The 11,397-nt window shown below is 37.0% G+C and overlaps 1 protein-coding gene across 2 annotated transcripts in view; it reads left to right on the top strand.

Moving 5' to 3' along the window:
- The first annotated feature begins 2,375 nt into the window (after positions 1–2,375).
- LOC126986161 (syndecan-like) overlaps positions 2,376–11,397 on the top strand; it is an 83,245-nt gene continuing 74,223 nt past the window's right edge. Inside the window, exon 1 of one of the 2 annotated variants that reach the window (XM_050842066.1) lies at positions 2,376–2,552. In XM_050842066.1, the coding sequence (XP_050698023.1) occupies positions 2,490–2,552 (63 nt within the window). In that variant the 5' untranslated portion in view covers positions 2,376–2,489. The remainder of the gene's footprint in view (positions 2,553–11,397) is intronic. The other variant, XM_050842067.1, reaches the window with a different exon arrangement.

The raw sequence follows: 11,397 nt of genomic DNA, 5'->3' as shown, positions 1-11,397 counted from the left end.
ACTACTACAACTACTACTACTACTTGGTGTTATCTTAAAAGGAGAAATTGCAGCTTTATGAATCAGTCTCACGCCGATAAGATAAAGAGTGTAACTTTGAGACTTCCTGTTCCAATGTCTGCTTCAGGAAGACGAGAATTATTAAGATGAAGAAGAAGAAGGAGGAGGAGGAGGAGGAAGATGAAAAGGATGTAAGGAGTAGAGGAAGAAGATATATAGAACGAAGATTGAAGAAGAAGGAGGAGGAGGAGGAGGAAGAGAAGTACATATGTAAGAAGTAGCAAAAGGAATTAGAAGAGAAAGATGAAGAAGAAGAAGGAGAAGGAGGAGGAAGATGAAAAGGATGTAGGGATTGAAAAATAATTAGGGGGTATAAGGAAGAAGAGAAATAAGATGAGGATTGAAGAAGAAGGAGAAGGAGGAGAAAAAAAGGATCTAAGAATTAAAGAAGAAGAAAAGAAATATATATAAGACGAAGGATGAGGATGATGAAGGGAGCCAAGAATTATTACGAAGCAGAAGAAGGAAGGAAAACAAACATAACGAAGAAGAAGAAGGAGGAAGAAGAAAAGAGAAAAAGATGAATGAAGGAGAAAAAAAAATTAGAACAAAGAAGGAGGAAGAAAAAGAAGAAAAAGTTAAATGAATGAATGAAGAAAAGAAGATAGGACGAAGAAGAAGGAAAAAAAACGAAGAGAATGAGGACGAAGGTAGAAGGAAGAAAAGAAAAGAAATAACAGAAGAAAGACGAATTAGGACAAAGAACGAAGAAGGAAAATAAAAGAAGAAAAGAAAACGAAGAAATAAATAATAATCAAAAAGAATGAAAAAAACAACTAAATGAAGAAAGAAAGAAGAAATAGGAAGGAGAAAAGGAAAAAAATAAATAAAAAGGAATAAAAAATAATCAACTAACACGTTCTTTGGTAGCCTATTATTAATTACACGTTTGACATTTAAACAATACTACAAAAGGAAATAATAAGAATAGCGATTGTGAAGACCTATTACAATGACGGGAGACTATTGTAAATGTAGAAGTTCATGGTAAACGAGAGAGAGGGAAAAAAATGTTATAATATCGATCTTTAACATTAAATTATAACTAAAGTAAGGAGTGAAAAAGAAGGAAGGAAGAAGAGACATGATAGATGGAGTTAGAAAAAATATGAAGGTTTATTTATTATAGAGAAGTATTAGGCTACAACGAAGAAGAAGAAGGAATAACAGAAAAATACGAATAATTAGAGAAAGAAAGACAGAAAAGAAAACTGATATAGAGAAAAAAAAAGTTAAAATGCATCCAAAATCGTAAAATAAATGCCATTGAGGATTTTGAAGAATAAGGAAGAACAGAAGACGAATGATTAGAGAAAGAAAGACAGAAAAGAAAACTGACATAGAGAAAAAAAAGTTAAAATGAATCCAAAATCGTAAAATAAATGCCATTGAGGATTTTGAAGTGAAGTAAATCAAGTTATATCAGTCATTAACATTTAGATTATAGCTTGAAGTGAATTATATGAGGGATGAGATAGAGGGGAAGAAGACGTGTAAATATGAATGCATAGTCGTAAAAATGGCATTACAGAGATGAAATAAAATGTTATCTCAATCGTAAACACACAAATTATAGTTAGAAATGAATGCTAAGAGAGATAGATGAGAAATAAACGTGTATGTAAGAATTTGAAGTCATAAAAATCGCGTAAAAGAGATGAAATGAATGTTATCTCGGTCGTAAACAAGTTAAATCATAGTTAAAAATGAATGCAGAGAGAGAGAGAGAGAGAGAGAGAGAAGCATGTAAATATGAATGCAAAAATAGTTAAAGCGGCATAAAAGTGATGAAATGAATGTTATCTTAAACGTAAACAAGTAAATTAAAGTTAGAAACGAATGGTGACAGCAAGCAAGAAAACAAAGCCGTTTAGCTATGAATGCAAAACAGTGAAAAACGATATGAAAGTGATGAAATGAATGTCAAAATCAATCAACACGTGAATTATAGCCAGACACGAATGGTGAGAGAGAGATAGAGAGAAAAAGCGTGTTAATATAAATGCAAAATAGTAAAAATGGCATCCTCATTTTCAAAGTAGCCAAGGTGAACGCTATGGACCACACTCACTACGGGTTATTGGGCTATTTCGGATTTACCTCAATATTACACTCAAACAAACCCTTTTTTTGACACACTAGTAATATTTAAGTTATGTAGATGGAGTTCTATGCCATGAGTTTAATTGTTTTTTGTTTGGTAGAGGTTTATGTTGATTTTAACGTTGGGCTATTTTGGGCTTGTTTCAGTGAGGAGAATTTGCAACACTGCCTATAGTTCCCGGGGGCGTAGTGCGCATGCGCGTCGACAACCGTGTGGCCTCAGTGTGCTTCGAGAGTGATGGTGTGAGGACGCTCGCCGCCTGCACCTCCTGGATTACCACATAAAAGTGTATTCTACGTATAGTTAATCCAAAAGTGCCGTCGCCATGCGGATACCCGGCGTCCTCCTCGCCCTCACGCTGCTCCTGGCCTCGCCCCCCCCGTCACAGGTAAACACACGCACGCACTTACAAAAACACTCCCTCTCTCACATACCAAAGTTAAAAGTTGTTGGGCAGAGGGACGGTCTCTCTCTCTCTCTCTCTCTCTCTCTCTCTCTCTCTCTCTTTTTTCTCTCCCTTCTCTATCTTTTCTCTTTCACAATCTTTCTCTCCCTACATCTTTTTCTTTGTTTATGTTTTTATTCACTTTTAATTTCTCTCCCTCTCTCCCTTCGTTTTTTACCTCCCTTTTCTTTCTATCTTTCTCTTCCTTCTTATGTCTTTCTTTGTTTATGTTTTTATTCACTTCATATTTCTCCCTCTCTCCCTTCGTTTTTACCACCCTTTTTTATCTCCCTTTTCTGTCTTTCTATTTATCTACTCTTTCTTCTAATGTCTTTGTTTTTGTTTTTATTCGCTTCTGCTTTTTCTCCCTTTCTCCCTCTTTCTCCCTTCCTTCGTTTTTACCTCCCTATTTATCTCCCTCTTCTGTCTTTCTATCTCTCTCTTCTTGTCTTTTTCTTTCTTTTTGTTTTATTCGCTTCTGCTTATTCTCCCTCCGTCTTGTTTCTCTCCCTTCGTTTATACTTCCTTTTTTAATCTCCCTTCTTTTATCTTCTTCCTCTTCTATTCTTTCTTTTATCTTTACCTTTTTTATTTTTCGTTTCTAGCTAATCCCTCTTCCTTCTCTCCCTTCCTTCGTGTTTACTCCCTTTTTTGTCTCCCTTTTATCTTCTTCCTCTTATATTCTTTCTTTTCTCTTTCTCTTTTATTCATCGTTTCCAGCTAATCCCTCTTCCTTCTCCCTTCCTTCGTTCGTTACCTCCCTTTTTCTCTCCCTTCTCTATCCCTCTTTTCTCTCCCTTTTTCTCGTATCTCCCTGTTTCTGTATTGTTTGTTTCTTTGTTTTGATATTTTATTTGTCTGTCTTCCTTCTTATCCTCCCTTTTTTTTCTCCCTTCGCCCTTTTCGCTTTCATCCTTTATCTCCCTTTCTCTTCATTCTCGTGTTTATTTACTTTTTGTTAGTATGTTTTTGATATTTTTTCTTCCTCGTCTTTCCTTCTCTCCCTGTCCTTTTTTCTCTCCCTTCGTCTCTCCCTGCCTTTCTAATCTCCCTTCCTTTTATTTCCTGCTCTATTTTTCCTTGTTTATTTGTTTCCCTCTAAAGTAAAATTCTGTGTATATGTTTTCCTTTCAATATTTTTTCTCTCCCTCCTGTTCTTTCTCTCCCTTATTCCTTATTTCTCCCTGCTTTCTTTCTTTCTCTCTTTCTTATTCCTTCCCTCGTTCTTGTTTATCGCGCGAGAATAAAAAAAATATATGTGGAAGGTTGTAGTTTTTATCTTCGTTATTTTTTTTTTATTCTGTCCCTTCCCCTCCCTTCTTTCTTTCATTTTTCTTATCCCTTCTTTTTCTCTTGCCTAGATTGCAAGTATCAAAAGTCAACAATAGAGTAAAGCAACAGTTAATGTCCGCATGACAGGTGGAGTGAGGTGTGGGTGCAGTAAGGTGACAGGTTACTGGTGCCGTGCCTAGTACCGCCGGTAAAACGAGGATCAAGCCTCCACCTGTGCCCCTGAAACTACACCTCACCCATCGTGAGTATTAGGGGTGATTCTGGGGCTGCCCTGTGTAGGCCACTCGGCCTCTTCCAGCCTCCCAGTATTTCTATGTTCTTATGTTCTTATGTAATGAAGTCATTTTCCCCCACAGCTTAGGTTACCAGTAGTGTAAGTTAAGGGAAGTAATTTCCTCTTATTTCTCTCTTTACTGTAAAATTTCCATGTCCCTTTCTTCCTTAAAGGTACATGGTGTTCTCTTCTAACTATTTCCTGCCTGGTGTCTGTTCTTCCTATGTATGTATTCCGTATGTATTCTTCCTCCTTCCTCTCCATTTCCTTCTTCCTCCTGTCCCTTTCTCCTTGTCTTCCTTTTTACTTCTTCCTCCCTTCCCCTCCCTTCTTTCTCCCTTCATTTATTTTTTATTTCCTCCCTTTTTCTCTTCCTTCTTCCTTCCTCTCCCGTTCCCTCATTCCGTCATCCTTCTTCCTTCTGTTCCCGCTTTCTCCCTGTCTTCCTTTTTACTTCCTCTTCCTACTCTCCCTTCCTTCCCCTCCCTCACCCTCCCCTCCTCCATGTCATATATTTTCTTTTGTTTCTCGTGTGTAAAGAAAAAAAAAGAAAATGAAGTCGCGCTAAAACGTTTCTTGTATATTTATAATCTATTTTTTTCTCTCCCTCCCTCTCTCTCTCCCTCCACTTTTTTTTCTCTCCCTCTCTTCTTACTGTATATATCCATGTTTATTTCTTGCCTCCCTCGCTTCCATTACTCTCTCTCTCTCTCTCTCTCTCTCTCTCTCTCTCTCTCTCTCTCTCTCTCTCTCTTTGTTTATTTACCATGTGGCTGGCTGGCTGGCTGCTCGTTGGTATGGCGTGGGTGGGTGTGGCTTGGCGTGGGTACTGCGTGTGTGTGTGTGTGTGTGTGTGTGTGTGTGTGGGTAGGTGGGTGTGGGTGTGGATGAGTGGGTGGATGTAAGGTGTGGGGTTATGAGAAGAAGGATACGGAGGAGGAGGAGGTGATGTTATATAAGGAAAGGAGAGGAAGGAAGGAAGGGAGAGGAAGGAATGTAAAGGAAATGAGAAAGGGTTGTGTGTGTGTGTGATGTATCTATGTGTGTGTGTGTGTGTGTGTGTGTGGTAGTGGAGGGAAGATAAGAGGAGGAGAGAAAGATAGAAAAAAATGGGGAGGGGGAAGCCAAGAGATAAAAAAGGAGGAGGAGGAGGAAGGGGAGGGGAGGAAGAGGAGGAAAGGGGTAAGAGGAAGAGAAATAAAAAGAAAAGAAAAGAAATGCAAGAGAGAAAAAGAAAGAAAAAGAGGGGAAAGAAATGTATTAAAAAGAAAAAAACTAAAAATGTGTAAGAAAAGGAGATAAAAAATAAAGAAATGTAAAAGAAAATAAGGAAATGTAAGAGAGAGAGAGAGAGAGAGAGAGAGGAAAATAATGTATGAGAAAGAGGAATGAAAAAGAAAAAAAATGTGTGTGTGTGTGTGTGTGTGTGTGTGTGTGTGTGTGTGTGTGTGTGTGTTTGATGACCACAATTTAGCATTCTCTTTTTTGTTCCATTCATTTTTTTTACAAGTTGTCTCGTCCACAAAAAAGTTATTTACGATGTTTATTAATTTTCTCTTATTATTATTATTATTATTATTATTATTATTATTATTATTATTATTATTTCTTTATCTGCTAACTTTTCAGTCTTCGTTTTTCTCTTCTTTTTCTCTTCGTTTCTCTCCTTTTTTTCTTCCATTTGTTTTTTCTTAATTTTTTCTCTTCCTTTCTCTTTTTTTTCTTTCCGTTGTTTTTTCTCCATTCTTTCTCTTCGTTTCTCCTCGTTTCTCTTCCCTTTCTCTTCCCGTTGTTTTTTCTTCATTTTTTCTCTTCCTTTCTCTTCTCTTTCTCTTCTCGTTGTTCTTTCTTCATTTTTTCTCTTCGTTTCTCATCTTTTCCTCTTCCTTTCTCTTCGTTTCTCTTCCTTTCGCTTCTGTTTTTCCTCCATTCTTTCTCTTCGTTTCTCTTCGTTTTCGCCTCCTCTTTCCTCTTCTCTTCCCTTTCTTTTTTCTTCGTTTCTCTCCCTTTTCTCTTCCCCTTCGATTTCTCTTCATTCTTTCTCTTCGTTTCTCTTTTTTTTCTCTTCCTCTCCTCGTTTTCTCTTCATTTTCTCTTCTCGTTTACTAATTATCATCAGTTAACTTTATTTCCTCTCCTCCTTTATTCCGTTTTTTCTTCGTTTCTCTTTTCGTTTCTTCTTTATTTTCTTCTCTTATTATTATTTATTTTTATCATCCTTTTTCTCATTACTTTCTCTTCCTTTATCTTTTCTATCTTCTTCGTTTCTCTCTTCATTTTTATCTTCGTTCCTTTATTATTATTATTTACTTCTATTAGCTAACTTTCTCTTCCTCTCATTATAATTACTTTTTTTTTTCCTTTTTTGGTTTTGTGAATATCCTCGTGTTGATTTATTTTAGGGCCAAATGTATGTGTGTGTGTGTGTGTGTGTGTGTGTGTGTGTGTGTGTGTGTGTGTGTGTGTGAATATATGGACAGAAAAAAGTTGTTATATACGAGCAGAGTTATGTAATTATTTTCACTCCTGGAGATCCATCCATGTCTGTCTGTCTGTGTCTGTCTATCTATTAGGCTGTCTAGTGCAGCTGTGTGTGTGTGTGTGTGTGTGTGTGTGTGTGTGTGTGTGTTTGCCTGTCTGCCTGTCTGTGTGTGTGGCTGTCTGTCTATATAAAAGGTTCCGTAACTCAAAGTAAACTCAAACAACCTAAATTCAGCCCAAACTTAACTTTAACTCAACCCAAATATGTGTGTAAACTCAACCCAAAATTAACCTTAACCACCTCACCCCAATCTTAACTGTAACTCAACCTAAACTTAACTCACACTAACCTAACCTAACCTAACCTAAACTCAACCCAACATTAACCTAAATTCAACCCAAAATAAACTTGACCCAACCCAACCCCAATCTTAACTGGAACTCAACCTAAACTTAACTCACACAAATTTAACCTAATCTCAACCCAACATTAACCTAACCTGAACTCAACCCAAAATTAACCTAAACCTAACATAAACACGACCCATTTTCTCTCATTTCTTTCTCTATTTATAATTTTTTCTTTTCCCCTTATTTTTCTATGTTCTAATTATTTCCTTTCATTATCATATCCTTTAGTTTCCCTTCTAAGTTTTTCTCTCATTTTCTCTATCTTTCTTTTTCTCATTCCTTTCTTACAATTATTTTTTTCTTTTTCTGTTGTCTTTCTCTCTATATTCTCTATAATCGTGTATTTGAACCTAATCCAAATCTAACCCAAACCTAACCTAAACTTGACCCAAACTTAACCCAAACCTAAGCTAAAAATAACCTGAACTTAACCCAAACTTAACCTAAAAAGATGCTGAACTTAACCCCAACTTACCTCACAGCTAACCTAAACTTAACCTAAACCAAACTCAGACTTAACCTGAACTTAACCTGAACCTAACCCGTGTAGCTTGTCACTTGTTTTTATTTATCTTCCTTCTTTCCTCTCTCTCTCTCTCTCTCTCTCTCTCTCTCTCTCTCTCTCTCTCTCTCTCTCTCTCTCTCTCTCTCTCTCTCTCTCTCTCTCTCTCTGGGTAATGTATTATGTAACCTATGAATTATTACGAAACTGGAGCACTATATTTACTCATCCTCATCAATTCTGTAACTAGGTATCTGTATTTATTTATGTATTTACTTATTTATGTATTCAATTATTCAGTTAGTTTTTATTTGTTCATTGAAGCGGCCCCATCCCTGTGTACCGTAGAAGGTGACCTAAGACTTGCCTCAATAAGTTGTATTTACAGTTACCTGAGCGTCATAATTAAGGACGTAGACTCAGGTGTACCCTCCCCGCCTCCTCCTCTCAATCTCCGCTCCCTTCCCCTCCCTCCCCCGTGTGTGTGTGTGTGAGTGTGTGTGTAGTCAAGTGCGTGTGTTTATGCCCCTGGCCTTTTCCCTGCTCTCCTTCTCCTCCTCTTCTTCATCTTCCTCTTCCTCCTCTTCCTCCTCCTCTTGTTCTTTTTATCATTTTTTTAATTTTCTTCTTTTTCTTTCTTTTTTTCTTTTGCTGTCCTTTTTTTCTTTTTTTTTTTCTTCGTCTTCTTCTTCTTCTCCATTTTCCTCCTCCTCCTCCTCCTCCTTCTCCTCCTCCTCCACTTTCTCAGCCACGATATTGTCAATTCATTTCACTCTTTCAAGTTTCGTCAAAGGTACCTTATGCATTATTAAGACACACACACACACACACACACACACACACACACACACACACACACACACACACACACACACACACACACACGTTGGTTAAGCCCACCATATGTATTTCTCGTAGTTCCTCTTTTTTTTTTTTTTTTTTCCTTCTCTTCTTTCTGTCTCTCTGTAAGATCTGTTTTATCAATGTTATCTTATGCCTTTGTTTATTAGGATTATCTTTCCCTTCTCTTCCTTCTCCTTCTTCTTCCTCTATTCTTTTACTGCCTTCTTTCTTCCCTTCCTCTTTATCCCCTTCTTCTCCCTTCCTCTCTCTCTCTTCTCCTTCCTCTCTTCTTTTTCTCTCCCCTTTCCTCTCTTCTTATTTTTCTTCTCCTTATTTTTCTTCTTCTTCTTCTTCTTCTTCTTCTTCTTCTTCTTCTTCTTCTTCCTAATCTTAATCCTCGTCCTTGTCCTCAATTTTCTCTTCTTCCACCTCTTCCTTCCCCCCCCCCCCCATTCCTCCTCCTCCTCCTCCTTCTCCTCCTCCTCCTCCTGCATTTTCATCCTTTCATCTTCCTTTCCATTCTTCACCTCCTCGTTATCCCCGTCTTCCTCTTCCTCTTTCTTCCTCCTCCTCCTCTTACTTGCATCTTGCCATTCCTCTTCCTCTTAACGCAGCTTACCTATTACCTCTTGCCCTCCTCCTCCTCCTCCTCCTCCTCCTCTTCTTCCTCCTCCTCCTCCTCCTCCTCCTCCTCCTCCTCCTCCTCCTCCTCCTCCTCCTCTTCTTCCTCCTCCTCCTCTTGATCCTCTGCATTACCCTTTTAGTCTTTTGTGGTGTTGAGGGCGAGAGAGAGAGAGAGAGAGAGAGAGAGAGAGAGAGAGAGAGAGAGAGAGAGAGAGAGAGAGGTGATGTATTTTCAGGAAGAACAAAAAGGAAAGAAAATGAAGTTAAATAATGAAAAAAAAGATAAATAAAAAAATAAAATGAAATAGAAAGAATGAATGGAAGACAATAAATAAATAAAAACAGTAAGAAAAAGTGAAAAGAAAATAATAATAATAATAATAATGATAATAATAATAATAATAATAATAGTAATAATAATAGTAATAATAATAATAATGATAAGTGGAGCAGCCGTTGCATTACCGTGTGTGTGTGTGTGTGCGTGTGCGTGTGTGCGTGTGTGTGTGTGAGTGATTTAATTAAGCACAAATTAAGCAGTGACCGTCACATTAAACTTGACAAATCTTTTAAACTTAGCCCCCCCCTCCTCCCCCTCCCCTTCCTCCTGCCCCCTGCCACTACTACTACTACTACTACTACTACTACTACTACTACTACTACTACTACTACTACTACTACTACTACTACTACTACTACTACTACTACTGCTACTACTACTACTACCACTACTGCTACTACTACTACTACTACTACTACTACTACTACTACTACTACTACTACTACTACTACTACTACTACTACTACTACTACTACAACGACTACTACTACTATCATCATTTTAAAGTTGTTGTTGTTGTTGTTGTTTATATTTGTCAATCTATCTGTCTGTCTGTATGTATGTGTATATCTGTGTGTGTGTGTGTGTGTGTGTGTGTGTGTGTGTGTGTGTGTGTGTGTGTGTTCTGTCCGTACCTCTTACTAAAATATCAGAGAATATAATAGTAAAAATAGACATAACAAAGGTCAAGTTACACCTTTGTTAACACACACACACACACACACACACACACACACACACACACACACACACACACACACACACACACACACACACGAGTGAATTTGGTTGTCTTTTTTTTTTGTCTTTTTCTTCCTCTTCTTCTTCTTCTTCTTCTTCTTCTTTTTCTTTCTCTTTCTTTTTTTCTACTTTCTCTTTCTTCTTCTTCCTCTTCTTCTTCTTCTACTTTTTCTTCTTCTTCCTCTTATTCTTTTTTTATTTCATTTTCTCCTCTCCTCCTTCTTCCTCTCCTTCCTCTTTTTCTTCTTCTTCTTCCTCTTCTTCTTCTTTTTTTTATTTCTTTTTCTCCTCTCCTCCTTCTTCTTCCTCTCCTTCCTCTTCTTCTTCTTCTTCTTTTTCCCTCTTCTTCCTCTTCTTATTCTTTTTCTTCTCTTTCTCCTCCTCCTCCTCTTCCTCCTCCTTCTTCTTCTTCTTCCTCCTAATTGATTCCAAGTTAATTTTTCCTCCACTTCTTTCTCTTTTTCTTATTTTCTTTATCATCATCTTTTTCTCTATCCCCTTCTTTATCCCCTCTTCCTCATTAGTTCCGTCTTTCGTAATTCCTGTGTTCTTTTTATTTTTTATTCTTCTTCCTTCCTTTCTTCCGTTTTCTCTCCTGTTTCCTTGTTCTTGTTGTGTTTGTTTTGTTTATCATTTCCTGATTTTATTTATTTATTTATTTTCTTTCTCTGTTTTTAAAAAGGTTGTTTTGTTATGTCTTTTCTTTCTTTCTTTCTTTTTTGTTACTTATCTTTCTTTCTTTCTTATCTCTTTCTTCTTTCTTTCTCTTTATCTCCTTTCTTTCTTCTCTTTCCTTTCCTTCTTTCTTTCTTTTATCTCATTTTCTCTTTCTTTTTTTGTTACTTATCTTTTCTTCCTTTCTTTCTTATCTTCCTTTCTTCTTTCTTTCTCTTTATCTCCTTTCTTTCTTCTCTTTCGTTTCCTTCTTTCTTTCTTTCTCTTATCTCATTTTCTCTTTCTTTCTTTCTCTTTCTCTTTCTTTTATCATATTTTTCTCGTCTTTCATTCATTAACTTTTTTCCCTTCTATGTCTTTTTCTTCTCCTTTCTCTTCCTATCCTCTCCTTCCCTTTCTTTCTCCTCCTTTCTCCTCTTCCTTCCTTCCTTCCTTCCTTTCTTCCTTTTCACAGCTATTCAGTTTTTCTTTCTCTCATTTTTCTTCTTAATTCTCTCTCTCTCCCTTATTCGTCCATTCCTCTCCCTCCTTTCCTTCTTCCTCCTTTCTCCTTTTCCTTCCTTCTCTCCTTTCTTTCCTCCTTTACCGTCTCTTTCTTATTCCT

This window comes from Eriocheir sinensis, chromosome 61 (genome assembly GCF_024679095.1).
Source record: "Eriocheir sinensis breed Jianghai 21 chromosome 61, ASM2467909v1, whole genome shotgun sequence".
Classification (NCBI taxonomy): Eukaryota; Metazoa; Arthropoda; class Malacostraca; order Decapoda; family Varunidae; genus Eriocheir; species Eriocheir sinensis.
Note: the sequence above shows the minus strand (reverse complement) of the source record. Positions and strands in the feature narration are given on the sequence as shown.